General features: G+C 42.8%; 1 protein-coding gene and 1 non-coding gene across 2 annotated transcripts; both read left to right on the top strand.

The window, feature by feature from the left end:
* Positions 1-3,732: 3,732 nt before the first annotated feature.
* pprc1 (PPARG related coactivator 1) lies at positions 3,733-15,268 on the top strand. Its single transcript, XM_056395464.1, has 14 exons — positions 3,733-3,869; positions 6,221-6,316; positions 6,456-6,605; positions 6,849-6,929; positions 7,022-9,116; positions 9,680-9,733; positions 10,745-10,805; positions 11,106-11,173; positions 11,410-12,133; positions 12,242-12,445; positions 12,567-12,645; positions 12,741-12,862; positions 13,185-13,336; positions 14,626-15,268. The coding sequence occupies exons 1-14, from the start codon at positions 3,789-3,791 to the stop codon at positions 14,724-14,726; spliced, it is 4,068 nt and encodes a 1,355-aa protein (XP_056251439.1). The 5' UTR covers positions 3,733-3,788; the 3' UTR covers positions 14,727-15,268.
* On the top strand, positions 12,960-13,099 carry LOC130181916 (small nucleolar RNA SNORA50). The gene has a single exon (XR_008829642.1). It is a non-coding gene; the product is annotated as a small nucleolar RNA SNORA50 (small nucleolar RNA).
* Positions 15,269-15,663: the final 395 nt, after the last annotated feature.

The raw sequence follows: 15,663 nt of genomic DNA, 5'->3' as shown, positions 1-15,663 counted from the left end.
TTGGGGCACAGTAGTGTTCCTCTCCTTCTCTGTTTTTCTCAGAAACAGGGGGAGGCTGTGGATGAAACGTGAGCAGCAGTGGATTCTTCAGGGCATGACAGGTAATGAGAGGCAGACAGATTGGGCCTGTTGTGTCTCAGACACGTGGGAAACAGGCACAGAGGAAGCAAATGTTCATTCTACTGTAAATGCAGAAAAAAACGACAGAGGACCTCCAACATCAGGTAATGGAATAAGTAACTTTAAATGTAAATGTATACTACTTTGGCACCTTTCACAACGCCACATTCAGGGATAATCAAACACAATGACTTGACACAGGGAGCGGTGAACTTCTCCAAAATAAAACCAGAAAATTGTGTCTGAGTGGAGCAGAGCAAACAAAACTCCAAATGCAAAGATGTCTTGTTGTGACACTGCTGGACCTATATAAGTGGTGCTGGTTTTACTTTTTTTCCCCCCCATACATCCACACTCAACAGGGGCAATTAAGGGTTTAGGGCCTTGCTCAAGGAGACTTCAACATGTAAACAGGAAGAGCCAGGGATCGGACTACACACCCTTTAAATTGTTGGTGAACCCAACTGCCCAAGCAACATTACATTTTTGTTTTTTTTAAATGAACGCTATATGCTGTGGCACATAACTACAATGGTCTTGCTCTTCATAGGAAATTCATGTTTGTCAAAGCAAATGCAACAAAGGGACACAACTGATCAGTGAGACTCGTAATTGTTGCCTTAGGGACTCCTGGATCGACGCCAGAGAGGACACAGCACGCAGACACAAAACTACACTGCAGTGATGTGTCTGTTGTTTTGAGACTGCTTGTCAATAAGGACGCTCTCTCAAATCCATCATAGTGCGTGCGTGAGTTTACTGAGGAGCTCCGCCACAGCTGTCAGAGAATGTTGAAAGATTTTAAAACTTTACAAACACAGCGTAGCAGTTTTACTCTTCGCACAGCAGACAATTAATGACAAATGTAAAAATAGAGACACTGACAAAGTGGTACACCGCAATGGAAGACCACAGTGTGTGTGTGTGTGTATGTGTGTGTGTGTGTGTGTGTGTGTGTGTGGTGTGTGTGTGTGTGTGTGTGTGTGTGTGTGTGTGTGTGTGTGTGTGTGTGTGTGTGTATGTGCGCACACACACGTGTGTGGCTTCACCTCTAATCCATTTCTGCCTGTGGGACAATGGGAATTGCCTATGGCTTTTCTGTGCCATGCAGAACCGATCCTAATGAGGAACACATCACCCCCCACTTTTGTATTTGACCCAATTTAATCCCCACCTTTATGTTTCAGAGCCTGTCTTCCTGTTCACTCCTCATACCTTTAGTTCATGTATTACACTTAGTAACAAACACACATCCACCACTGCCCTTTATTTAATTTACCTCCCCAGCTGTGAGGAGAAGAATTTCTCTTGTCAATGTGATGTTAGTCCTCAGAGAACGATAAATGTTTTTATAGTGGTATTCCCTAGTGCTAATTTCATTTTAACTGACTCTAAAGGGTTAGTGTTTCACCATCACATAGGTCTAAACCTCAAGTTATTTTTGACAAAAAAAAGAAAAAAAAAAGAAATCTCAAGTCAAGGTCCACTTACCAGCTTTTTCCAGAACTTTAACTGCATCTCAAAGTCTTCTTCAGCTAATGCAGTTTGGTCAGTTGTCATCACTTGACCACAGTATGGGATCTTGGTCATGTGATAACAGGAGACTGTGACTTCTGTCTCAGTTTAAAACTGTTTTTTTGTGATGGATGTGAATGGCCTCATTGATCTTTGTCCAGCCAGTCACTGGAAAACAGAGGATGTCATATTCATTTTCAGGAAAAGATGTACACCAACAATAGTGATTTTTAATCTGCTTCTATCAAAATAAAAGTAAGACATTAGCATAATAACACGTTGTGTGTGCCTTTAATTTTTTTAATTTATATGGATCTTGTTTTAATATGGAACTTGAACCTGGAACTTTTGTATTTTTAAATACACAGGAAAAGAAAGAGCATCTAATTTTGTGGCTTAATGTCAAATCAATGGCCTACTATCATACGCACTTTTCAATGTAAGTATCTATTGCAATGTGCTATTATATTTACCCATTATATAACTTAATGTTAACACAATATAGGGAAGGATATACAGACACTAGAATGAATTCTGACACAAAAACAAAACAAATTCCATGACTGCCACTGTCCAACCCAACAGTGTGAGCAGAAATATACAATGTTAACAAATCTGTTGTCAGACAAGATGTGTGCTTTTACTATGGTACAAAATACACTTCAGTCTATAAGGGAAACAGTCTCCACACAAATGATGTTTTTCCCATCCAAAGAACAACATAAGAGTCCTCCAGTCCTGGAGAGCCCTACTTGCTTCTTTGTTTTCACAGTCATTGTAAGGACAAGCAATTAGACTAAACCTATGGGAGCCGAAATGCTGGACAGTTATGGAACTGCAAAATAACCTGTTCTAAAAAACTTATGCTATGATTAAAAAAAAGTCTGTGTCTATGTATAATTTGAGATTCATGTCACTCTATAAAGGCAGGTAGATATATTGTACATAGTAAGCACAGAACAGCTTCACACAGTCTGTGCATAATTAAGTGATACAAAGAAATTTTACTACAATAGAGTTGAGTTTTAAAAAGAGTTGTTGTTGTTGTTGTTGTTGTTGTTGTTGTTGTTGTGGTACAGTACTGTGTGCTGTGTGAGCAGTGTGTTGTGTTGTTGTATTGGGTTGCATTACCTTGTAAGGTGTTCCTGATATGTCTGCTGCTCCATATGTGTCAGTGCAACAGACAAAACACTGGACACATATATCACTATGATGGAGTCTATTATAAAAACACCACAATCTTCAGTCTCAGAACTGACCACAGAGCTGTAAGTCAACACAACAATACATGCACCTAAAGTAGTCTCAAGAACAGTGAGCATTTGAAACTGGTGTGTTGCTTTGCATTAGTTGTTTCTGTTTTTCTGACTTAATGTAAACAGACAATTGGGTCGTTGTTAAAAAAAAATACAACCATAACAATCCTGTGATTCATTTTAGAATAACATGATGCAAACAATATTAAATGATGCATATAATCCACACTTTAACTCCCATAAACAACTATTATAAAACTATTACACCTCTACTTCTTTTCTGTATAAAACAGACCACTAACACCTTCATAATTATATGGTGAGTGGTGCATGACATTATAGCTGCAAGTAACACTTGTTTTCATAATCACTAAATCTATTGAGTATTTGTAATGAACTGATTAATCCTAAATTAACATGTAGTTAGCAAAATGTCAGAAAATACTATAAAAAAAATACCCATCACTATTTCCCATAGTCCATGATGACATCTTCAAATGTCTCGATCATTTAATACAGCCAATATTTTTTCCTTTAAGTTTGTATCTAGTCACTGTAACCTACCTGCACGTGTTAATAGCCTGTTGTTTCAGCCACTGTAACCACTATGACTAATTTAATTTGAGCCTGTGCCTTAAGTGTATTTTTGTCCTCTTCATTTTGCAGCACAGATAAATACCGCCGGCCACCACATGGCAGTGTAGCACTCTCAGACGTATTTAATAGAACTACAAAGAAACGTGGTCACGTAACCCTTGACCCAGGGCGTCACTTTGCGTCATTTTGCCGGGAATGTCGGACCACGTGTCTCCCACCACCGGCGTGCTTGTTCACTGACGCGCTCGGTTCATCACTTTTCACTCAGAAAGCAGCCGGGGCAGGGAGTATACTCGCAAGATGGCGGCGCGGTGGGGAGCAGGCGAGGAGACTTTAACTGCGTGCAATATGGATTTTTTCCCTATGGATACACTAGACGAGGTAAAGGATATGTGCTGAACTTTATTTCCTAGCATTTAATTCCACTTTTAGTAGTTGTGTGTGTGTGTTTTTGGAAGATGGGCAGAGTGTGTGGTGTGTGTACGGGATGTACACTGCGCATGGAAAAGTGACACGTGGATGCAACCGTAGTATCACTAGTAAAAACTTATTCATAAAGTACTCGGTGTTCTGTGGTGATAACAGCCAGGCGACTCTCTTGTTGTGTATTTGTGAAATAATACGCAATGCTTCCTTGTGATGAGCGGGTAGATTTTTAGCTGTATGTTAATGCTAGCTGGTGAGTCAGTGTGGCTTGGCCGGCCGGCTACGGAACGACGCAGGTTTTCTCCCATATAATATAAATACCAGTTGGAGAAAATGAAGTGACAGTTGTGTATATTTATTGGTGGTCGACCCGGCATGTTCACCATTTGTATAATCGATATCATTAAGACGCATTTAAGCTCCATCAGTGGGTGTATGTGCAAGAGTACTGTCTGTCCTGCCCATCAACTGATTCATACACACGTGGTAACAAGCACTGCAAGATGCTAGTCCTCCAGCTTTGTCATCATTGTAGCCTGGATGTGTCCTTTTTTCTATTTTATTGTCTTGGCTTGACAGTGGTTAAGATGCTAAATAGTCATTTTTGCCATGCTTTATCTTATAGGCTTCATGCCAGCACGTTGCAGTAAAGTGTCATGAGCTCAGTGTTGATGCACACTATGAAGGTCTTATTATATTTAGACAACGAGTGCAATCACTGCAGTTACACACACATACACACACACACACACACACCTGTCTGATTATCCACTCTCACGCTGCTGCAGCGTGTCAGGTTTTCATTCAAAACCAGTGTGTGTATTACCCACATGTGGTTCAGTCGTGGTGAATCACATGTTGGATTCCTTCACACATGCGCAGCAGAGACGGTCAATTTAATCTCTGCATACACCCTTACATAGAGTTTACAATTAACTGCCTGAAGTTTCCCAACATTTAGTGTACTAACGCACATTAAAATGCGATCTTTCAGTTTTGTAATTGTCAAAACGTGAGGCAGGAGTGGTGGTGAGGCCCTGCTGGGGTTTGTTGTAGTGCAACACGTGGGCACTATAGCTTCCCTTTGGACGGGGTGAGGCCAGGATCAAACATGTCTGCATAGACAGAGACACGTGGGTCAATGTAAGAGACTGGTGTGTTTTTAGATGAAAGTGCAAAATGTTATCGGTTATGTTTGCTCTTATAGGGGGACCTCTATACTGGACTCCGTGTGTTGTATATAACTCAAATCTGAAGAGTGAGCCTTCTACCACCACAACAGTTTATTTAATTTTATATGTATTTAATAAACTTTTATTTCAAATGTAACTACTTAAGATTTTCCAATATTTTCCATTGCACTTTGTCTGTCTTTTTTTTAAAAACAAATTGTCTGCTTAAATGTATTTAAGTTCAAATTACGTTGAAGCTGTATATAAAGTTATAACTTCCTTTAATAAGTGTTAGCCCTGCATGGCCAATAGGCATGTGCTCTGATGTTCTTGTATGTTTCTGATCATAGGAAAATGCCTCTGGTATTTTCTTCTCTTCTCCTGCCCTCCTTGCCCTGTGGGGTTTCCTCTTCTGATTCTCCTTTTCACATGAGTTTAAACTTATCTTCAGCAACCAAATAGATAAGCTAGTTTGCCATATATACTTGTCCAACCTTTGCGCAGAGAAGACTTGAAGTAGACTTTCATTTTTTAAATAAAATTCTATGGCCATTGTGAAACATGAAGCCGACCCTGCCTGAACAGATACACAACACTGATTTGTTTACATTTGTTGACTTATATATCTTTTTAAAGCTTGAGATGTGTTCAAAAAGTAACACAGATGCTAGAACCTGTAGAAGTACCAAGTCAAAGGTAGATGTTTTTTTGTTTGTTTTTTTTAAAGGGAAAAAAAAGTGAAAAGTCCAGTTGTAATGGAAATGCCGCCCAGTGGGCAATATATGATACTACAAGGATCTTTACCCTGTGGAACACCTCTTTGACTAAGATCTGAGTCATCTTAAGTCCCATACTCGTCCCACAAGTCACGATTTTAATTATTTTCTTAATGTTGGATTAAGTTGTTATATACAACAAATATTCACACATGACTGTAGCAATGAAAACTTGTCAGAGTTGGGTCACTTGTGTAAAGAAAAATGTTTGCTGTCCTTATCCACTAGTACTGTGGTAGTACAACTTCAGTAGCCACAGTTATGCACATGTGGGTGGCTGTTTGCAGATAGTTTTTACCTGAATTATATTTCCAATTTTGCCAAAAAAGTAAATAAATCTGCTTTTTCACCTCTCTAGACTGCTGTGCTGAGCTCTGGAGAAACTCTGGAAGCTCTTCAAAGCTGCTTAGACCCCTCCATCCTTTCTATATTTGAGGACACACCGACAATAGAGGCAAGACTCATTTCACATGCTTGTACTCAAGTATTACAGTAACCTGAGAGAGATCTATGATGTGTAAGCCATGTACAGTTGTTTGTTTACACTCCCTGTAGTAAACGCTTTGACCTAATTTCCATGTGTTTTTATTTAGACTAAAGGACTGGATGAGGAGAGCGAAGCCACGCTGCTAACCGCCCTGACGGAGATCCTGGACAATGTAGATGATGAGAACCTGTCCCCGTTTGACACACTGCCTGACTCAGACCTGCTGTCAGGTCAGAAGGGCAGGGAACACTCTCCGGTTAGTGCCCAGCTGTCATACATAACTCTGAAAGTGTCTCGGATTCCTGCTCTCGACATCCCCCCCATCTGGCCTTTGAGCTTGGGGCAGAGAGAGTGAAAGGAGGTGGAAGGGCAATCTGCTCACCTCTGGTTATAAATATACCTCTTGTTCATTGTTTCAGATGTTTATAAATATAAGATTTATACCTAAAGTGGATAAGTATTAATGTCCTCATGCTGTTCTTTATCTTTCACTCTCCAGCTCCGGAGATTGCTGTGTCTGTCTCGTTCCCCTCCCGACAAAGACTCACTATGCAGTGCAAGACCCATATCAACTGGAAAGGTAGCTTTCTGCATAATTAATGTGTATGTAAACTAGAACAACAGCCAGATTTCAGCGTTTGACTGGATGTTTGTTTCCTTGTCTGCGCCCAGAGCCTCCCCAGGATACATGCAGATTCTCTCCAGAGGAGTGATGGAGAGGAAGAAGACGATGGCTCTCTCACTCTGAGCCCAGTGAGACTCAATTCATCTCTTGACAGTGCCCTTTTAGACTGGGAAGGTCCGACCCTCCCGCTCTCTGTCACCTTTGAGCAGGAGGGTGAAGATGGCGTTTCGGTTAGCCTGGGGGACTTGGTCAGGCATATGCACCCGTATTGTATGGCCATTTGTGTAGAGAACGACGATGGGGAACAGATGTTGCCCGAAGGAGGGATCCTCCTCGAGGTCGTGGACCAGGGGGAGAATGGAGAACCCATCCTTGCCATCCCAAACATGGATCTCCCGGTCTCTCTGCCGCTCGAAGAGCAGTCTTCAGAGAATGAGCAGAAACTTGCAGATGAAGCAGAAGAGGCGGCCTCTGACAGCTCGGAGCATATAGTCGTTGATGATGAAGATGTAACAGTCGGCAAGGCTCCAGTGAAAGTTACAGCACGTCCAGATGTGAAAGATGAGATGATCATAAAGAGACAGAAGGAAGATATTAGAGAAAAAAGCTCCTCCTCGAGGAAAAAGAAAAAGAAAATCAAAGAACACTGCCAACCTGAACCTGTGGAGGGAAGGGTCCTTAGGAGCGGTACACTAAGAAAGACGGTACAGGAAGCACCCATACAGCTTGAAAAAATGTCAGTCAAAGAAAAGAAAAAACACAAAATCCCAAAGGTTCCTGTTGCCCTCACTCCAGCTTCTTCCTCTGTGAAGCCTAAGAAGTTAAATCCATGCCAAACCGAAACACAAACAGAAATCACCACTACAACACTATTGCCTGAAATGAAAGTGCAAGTTGCCACTTGTGTGTCACCCAGACAGGACACTGCTCTGTTAAAAGATGCCCCGGAGGAGAGTCGGTGCAGCAGTTCACCCACAGCAGTGAGCTCCCAACAGCCCAATGAAACTCCTAAACAGCCGGGCCCAGCCCCCGAGAAGCTTCAAGACACATCAGCAGCTCCCCCTGCTGTCCTTGCCCTGCTGTCTTCAGAGAGCCCTGCAGCTGCTCCTAGTCCCGTAACACCCCAGACGACACCACCTGTTTGTGAGGCCCTCCCTCCTGTGGCCACTGCAGTCCCAGAGCCGAAACCCAAATCCCTCAGTCTAGCGGAGTACCGGCGGCTCCGGCAGCAGAAAAAGCCAGCGCCGGTGGAAAAGCAAGACGACAACAGCACCAAGTGGCCCTGCCTGCCAGAGCTTCCTAAAGAGCTTCCCCCAATTCCCTGCCTGCCTGACCCCAGCCCCAAGGATGCTCGACGCCCCAACCCCCAGGCGGCGAAGAAGGAAGTGGAAGAGGTCAAACCTGCCTGGCAGCCAAGGGGACCGGCTGCGCCACCCACCCCTGAGGCTCTGCTGGTGCCACCAGCCTACATGGTTGCTTCATCCAGCAAGGTTTCCGCTGCTACTCCTGTTGCTAAACCCCAGCAAACACCTGAACCTTCCAAACCTTCTCTACCTGAAAAACCCTCAGTTCCTGTCGCTAATTCAGTGAAGGACTTGCCCACAAATCAACATGCCACTGCTCAACCTGCAGTACCTTGTGTGCCTCTGAGCTCTGAGTCTCCAGCTTCTTTAAAACATGCCACTCAGTTCATGTCGTCAGCAGATCGGAAATGTTCTCCCGTGCTTTCAGGAGGAAAGGGTGGAATCGATGAAAAGCCCCAATCTCAGCCTTTATCTCTAAAATCTGTGGAGCTGATTAAACCCTGTCCTACAACCACTACAGAGTCAATCAAACCCACCGCTGCTACTGCGTCTGCCTCCAGTGCCCCACAGAAGACCACTGTTGTTTCCCAAAAGGTGCCTGAGGTCACTGCTGTGACCACGTTAAATAGCCCCATCGCAGCTGATAACAAGGCCTCCAAGCCCACAGCCGGTGGTACCCAGCAGTGTTCCTATTCAGCTGCTCAGCCCTCAGTCTCCCAGAGTCTGAAAGCAGAACCTGTTGTGCTTGAAACTAAAGAGAACTCCACTACAGCAGTGAAGCCCCAAAGGGCAAAGAACCCCACACAGGAGCTGATTGAGGCCTTTACCAGTGAGATCGGTGAGCTCAAAGATGATTGCTAAAAAGTCATATTGTAATTTTCTTCATGAAAGGCTGATAGTAATTGCCATTTCATTTCCATATTTTTTGATGGAAGCCATGTTATGTTGTCTTGTGGACAAATAGACATTCAAACAATTGATTAAGAGACATACCAGCTACTGGTATTTATCTCTAATGCCTTGTTGGAAAATTGCCTTGCCAGTGTCTCATCTCTGCTGCACTGGAGCTCTAGCCTGCACTTACTCTGTTCCAGTAGTTGCTGATGTGCAGGAACCCCATATGAGAAAAGAATTATTTTATTGTTAATGCAGTAAAATAATATGCAGTGTCACTGTACAAATTGAAACACTTTCACCCCTGTGTAACTTCTAGACTATTCTCTATAGTCATCCTACACCTGTGTGTCAACACTGTCTTGTTCTGTTTCAGCATAACTGTAAACACATTTGTGTATAAGAGCATGTATGCTCAGACACTCTACCCTGTGTGAATAATGGTTAAATAAGTACAATTCTGTTTCGTTATAATCCAGAACATAATGTTATGATCCCTTTTTGTAGGTATTGAAGCTGCTGATCTGACCAGCTTGCTGGAGCAGTTTGAGGAAACCCAAGGTAATCAATAATGGCTGATTTTTACTGTGTCGATTGAGTATGAAAGAAGTGCTCAATTGCTCAGTTGACTCCATGTTACACATTCCATAGTTTTTATTTTATATTTTTGGTGTTGCCTAAGGGAGGTTATGGTAGGCCAGTAACTTAGTGGGTCGCTTGGTTTACTACCAAGCTAAATGTCATCAGAGTATCAGTTTTCCTGGTTTTGTAATAGCAGGAAGTGGCACAAAACATTATCTCTAGTCAGTAGTGGTGTGTTGGTGGGTAGAAGGACTTGGTCTTAAAAAGATAAGAGTATCTGCTTCAAGCTTGAGTGATAACAACAAATACAGTGCTGTTGTGCATACACTTAGGGGTGGGATCATCAGTGAAGTTAGATGACCATTCCCTAATATCTTTCACCAACAGAGCACATACAAGGTCTATCTCATAGTCCAGCAAAAGTGACCTACCGAACAGAGATATTATCGGGCTGGCCATATGAATTTGATGCTTATCTGATCCCCTGGAAAAGTGTTTTAAACATTAAAAGATTGTTCATAATGGCAGGATTTTTTTTTTTTTTTTTTTTTTTACCCCCTACTGAAACATTCCCCTTTAAGAGATGGGTGCTGTGGGGGGCAGAGAAGCTGCTTTGTGCTCTTGCCTGCTCAGCTGCTGGAATTTTGCCCTGTCCGCAAATCCATTTAACTCTCACCCTGCTGTCTTTGTTTGAGCGGATGTACAAGCCCAAACTCTAACAAGTGCTTGGACTGTGTGTGCCATTACTCATGTCAGTGGATGTGTTATTGAACCATTCTACTGTTTGCTATGCCTAATGTAGCTGCTGGCCATTTGGTGTCATTCTGTGCAAAATACACTGAACAAATATTAACCAGTATAAACGCATTATTCTCTACATGTATACTGACAGATTTATCCATACAGTATTTTGTAATTTTTGGTGTTCCTTTGTCTCATCTGTTAGTCCCTGTGCTGATGCACTTATTTCCCTGTCCCTTCTCTCTTCAGCCAAAGAGGAACAATGTGTGCCGGAGGTCTCTGGTAGAGCAGCAGCTGTAGGAAACTCGAGGTGAGTTACCCTACAGCCCTCACGCTGCTCTGTGTGAGTGATGGAGCAATGGTTTCTCTGGAAAAGCCCTGGTCATGTGAAACCTGTTTGCTCTATGTGTGCGTGTGTGTGTCTGTGAGCTTGTGTGTGAAGGTGATACACGTTCACCTCTTGCCAAGACCTACCGTAAAGCCTGCTGTTGTCCAGCCACAGTGATGGCCTGTTTTTGGTCTAGACTTGGCTGCACTCCAAAGACAAATGAGGTGAATGATACACTATTTACCAGTGATACAGTAACACGCTCCTGTGCTTGCTTTGCAGTTTTGAGTTGGCTCCAGAGAAAACAGTTGTGGAACGTGTGAGAGCTAATGACCTCTCAAGTACGGCAGGTAATTCTACATGTTGTCTTTGGCTTCAGAATGCTTCAGAAAACATTGTTTCCTTTTTTATTCTGCCCTTGTATGGCTTCTGTGCTCTCATTGCTTTTAGCATTAAAACAGCAGTCATTAGAAATGGTTAACAATAGTACATTGTGATCAGAGATTTGCTACCTTGCAACACAGATGAACATGTGCTCTTGAATGTTGGGTATAATTTTGGTGCACTTTCTTTCCCTCTGCTCCAGCTCTGACTCCTCCAGCTACTCCTCCCCACCAGGTGTGGAAACCTCTGGCCCCTGTGGCCCTGCTGGGGAAGAGCAAGGCCGCTGAGGCCTCCAAGTCGAGCCCCTCCAAGGTTATCCAGATAGAGGCTCGCCCACTGCCCACAGTGAAGTCCCGCAGTAAACCCACTCCTGCCGCCACCACTGTAGACCCCGACTTGGCATGCATGGACCATGACTATTGCATCCCCAACAAAGGCACTTCCACTGGAGAGCCAGGCAAGCGCTGGAATGTCAAACAGCAATCTTTTATCACTATTAAACCCATCAAGCAACCCGCTACAGCCACCACACAGACACCAGCTGCGCTGGCATCGTCTGTCCCGTCTACCACAAACCTTGCCGTTACAACCAAAACACACAGTTTTCCACAGACAGAGCCCCTGGATCACAGGACAGATGAGATGGAGGGAAGCTCTGTACTGGAAACTCCTGATGCTTCTCCTGCACGAGAGGAGACCGATTCCACTGTTAAAGAGAGCCACAGGAGAGGGCCTTTTGGGAGGGCCTACCGTCAGCGTGCTGCCTCTCGCACACCCACCCCCGGATCTAGCCCCAAAGAAAGGACTGGAGGCCGATCTAGAAAGAGAAGATCCCACCGTTCTCCCAGCCCTATGTCCAGCAGCTCAGAGTCAGACTCTCATTCCTCTAGATCTCGGTCAAGATCACGCCCTCCATCTAAGAAAAGGTTTGGCCCTTTCTCAAAACATCTAGATAATGCAGCATCTTAATACTGATTTCTAGGAGGTATGATTTTCTTTGTTCCTCACCGGCATTCCTTCCTTTTCTTCTCTAGGTATCGCCCCCGTCACTCTGAGAGCAGTTCCAGCTCCTCATCCCGCTCCTCATCTCGGTCCTCTCCCTCTGTGTCCTGCTCCCCTCCCAGGAGGAGGAGGTATTCATATTCCTCCTCTCGTTCTGGCTCGTGGAGTCGCTCCAGGTCACGATCTCAATCCCCTCGGAGACAAGCACAGTGGAGCAGAAGCAGTAGATTGTACAGGTACAGTTTATGAATCATGCTCTTCTGGGTGGGAGTCCTTACATGGATTTTCCAACTGTTTCTCTTGTGCATTACAAATACTTTGAAAAAAAGACTAAACGCTTCATCTTGTCTTCCTCAGTCCCTCATATAGACCTGGCTATGCTCACAGTGAAAAGATGGATGTGCAAGAGGTGAAGAGACGCAAGGAAAAAGCCATTGTAAGTTTATTTTACTTGGACTACACAAGTACAGTTTGAGTAAGCAAGTTATGTTGTATTGTAACATTCAATCACCTGATTGACTCTTCCCTCAGGAGGAGCGCCGGGTTGTTTACGTTGGTCGAATTCGGGGTACGATGACCCAAAAAGAACTTAAAGAGCGCTTCACTTTATTTGGCGAGATTGAGGACTGCACCCTGCACTTTAGAGACCACGGGTAAGTCCATAAACGGCAAGAATTACACATGCATATATTTCTCTTTGTTTGCTTGTGTAATGGAGGATTGCAGTTGGAATTTTAATAAGGCTGCAAATTGCACTGTCTTTGAACCTTTTTGGTCTTGTCAGTGACCTCTTAGGCCAAGCTACAGTGCTAAAGCAAAGTTAGGCTTGTTCATAACTGGAGCTTCCTGGCAACACCCACAGGCCGCTCTTTTAAAAGCAAGCCACAGCTCAAAACTGTACAAGACCTGTTCCTTCACTAGACCTCTGACAATCTGTAAACAAACACAGGCTGATATTTTGTTTGTCTGTCACAGGGACAACTATGGCTTTGTGACCTATTACGACACCAAGGATGCTTTCAGGGCCATTGAAAATGGAAGCAAGCTGCGCAAGCCTGATGAGCTGCCATTTGATCTCTGTTTTGGTGGACGGAGACAGTTCTGCCAGACCGGCTATTCTGACCTGGGTAGGTGTGGCTTTAAAATCGACAAGACGCAACAAAAGTTCCTGTAGCTCCTACCCAGAGCGCTGTTAACCTATTCAGACAGTATTGATGTGGTTTGCAGAAGATTGAAGATACTGACTGCAGTTCATCCTCATACAGTGTGTTCACCACAAGCTAAATGCAGCTGAGAGCCATTGTACTTTGTGAAGTGCTGCCAATAACTCCAAAACTTGGCAGATAACATGCCCGCTGTTTGAAAGGATGATCACACAGCAGGAAGAAGGCAGACATATTGTATATTATATTGCATAGTGTCCTTTAGTATGACGTCTATGTTTTAAAAGAGAGGTACTCGTTAAATGTAAACATTAAGATATAGTTCGTTGAACATTTGACAGTACTTTAGCTTCCACACAGTCACAGTCTCTTTTATGGCTTTTAGTTGCTAGCAGGGCGATAGCTAACATTAAAGAGACCCAGGTCATATCCTCTGCATTGATTTTGTGAATGTAGAGGTTTTATTGACGCAACCAGTATGAATGACATTACACACACATTACACATGATGGGTTGATTCTGGGGTTCCTGACTCATCACTCAAATTTGATTTTTTATTTATTCATCATGTAGGGCGATAAGGTTTATTGAGTAATCTGTATTCATTACGACATTCTTACACAGGTACTCGGTTCTCATTGGACCACACCCATATTCAAACTGCATCTTCCACAGTTGTGACGCTATCAGGCAAAATCTGTCGACCACCCATGCTTGCGGCTGGTAATAAAAATGTGGAAATGAAGTCATCAGACGTGTGTGTGTCTCATCATGGAAAAAATATGGTCCTGGAGACACCAACTCTAGTTTGACCTATTACCACAGAAGTGGTTTTGGGTACTTAAGCAGGAGTTTGCCTGTCTGTGGACAGATTTTGTCACCACACTAACATCACAACTGTGCAAGATACAGTCATGAAACTTAGTGGACATTAAAATGAAGGTGATTCAAAGATGGGTGTGTACTGAGTACCCGTGTAATACTGTAGTAATGACTCATGTGTCAGAACATGTTGATGGGCATTGCTCCAAACACAAGATGGTCTGTAGTTTGTTTTATTCGTTGTCGGTGTCTAGTCAGACATTTGGGTTGTGGTGGGGTGGCACTCATGACATAATAAAGTTGTGGCTACACCCATGGTTTTTAGAGTCACATCAAGCTTTTGAAGTAGTTCAACCCAAATGCAGCATGTACTGCTATTCTTGTCCCTTTTATTTGTATGTGATACTGACTTTCTGTCCTTCTCCTTTCAGATTCGAGTAGAGAGTATGATACATTGCCTGGGAAAGGCAAGTTTCAAGCACTAGACTTCGACACTTTACTAAAGCAGGCCCAGCAGAATATGAAGAGGTAACAAGAGGCCTGCAGCAGGAAGCAGCTCACACTTACCTCAGAGCCAACAGCTGGCTCCCCACCTGCAACACTGTCATTACATTTTAGTTGTTGCATTAGTTTTCTTTTGTTTGTTTTGTTTTGTTTCTGCAAGCTAACACCTTCTATTGAAGTGAAGATTTGTAATGAAAGTAGTAAAAGACGTTAAAAAAAAAAAAAGGAATAAGTGAAATAAGATAATTTTTTAAAGTTTATTTAAATGTACAATCAATTTGAATTGTATGGAGAGAGAGAGAGAGAGAATCATTTTTAAAAGGGGAAAAATAAGTGGAATGGAGCTCCCTAATTCTTGGGAGAGGATGTAATACATTTAAATGTAATACAAACCTAAATTAAAAAAGATAAACTGAAATGTGTTGCTTCTTTCACTCCAGCTCACCTGTGTCTTTGCATTTGTCACTGTTTGTTTACATCTTTAAAAACATAAAATATTTGTCAATACTTCACACAAGAAATTTTGTCAAAGCATGCGTAAAAACTGAATAAATGTTGGCTGAGTTAAATTTTGCTGCTTCGATTTCAGGGTTCTGGTATAGACCTTTTTTCATGTTTCATGTTCATCATAGCAGGAGAAGTACATGTGAAACAAATTTCATTAACCATGACTGAGCCAACATTTTAAATACCAGGGCCCTGGCACTAGCTCAGCTAAGTGGAATACACTCATATTTGTTTTAATTTTATCTGTGCTTTTCATGCTATGGCATGCCAAAATGTCTGCAAATGTTGACCACATGCACTGTCACAGCTTGCATGGAACAAAAGAACAGAGCTCTTTAATGTTAGTAATGCCTGAGGCTTTAACTACTATGACAAGTTAAAAGTCTGATATGAAAAAGTCATATCACATAATGCACCAGCTTTCATTAACTAATGCACATCTGTGATTACTTTGGGTA

This window comes from Seriola aureovittata, chromosome 14, assembly GCF_021018895.1.
Source record: "Seriola aureovittata isolate HTS-2021-v1 ecotype China chromosome 14, ASM2101889v1, whole genome shotgun sequence".
In the NCBI taxonomy this organism is placed as follows: Eukaryota; Metazoa; Chordata; class Actinopteri; order Carangiformes; family Carangidae; genus Seriola; species Seriola aureovittata.
This window is presented reverse-complemented; position numbering and strand designations above follow the sequence as displayed.

Bases quoted from the DNA above. Each gene is read 5' to 3' on its own strand.
- pprc1 (XM_056395464.1), top strand. From the start codon at position 3,789: ATGGCGGCGCGGTGGGGAGCAGGCGAGGAGACTTTAACTGCGTGCAAT. The intron at 10,806-11,105 runs GTGAGTTACCCT...CTTGCTTTGCAG, and splicing joins GCAGCTGTAGGAAACTCGAG to TTTTGAGTTGGCTCCAGAGA. The intron at 12,863-13,184 runs GTAAGTCCATAA...TGTCTGTCACAG, and splicing joins CTGCACTTTAGAGACCACGG to GGACAACTATGGCTTTGTGA.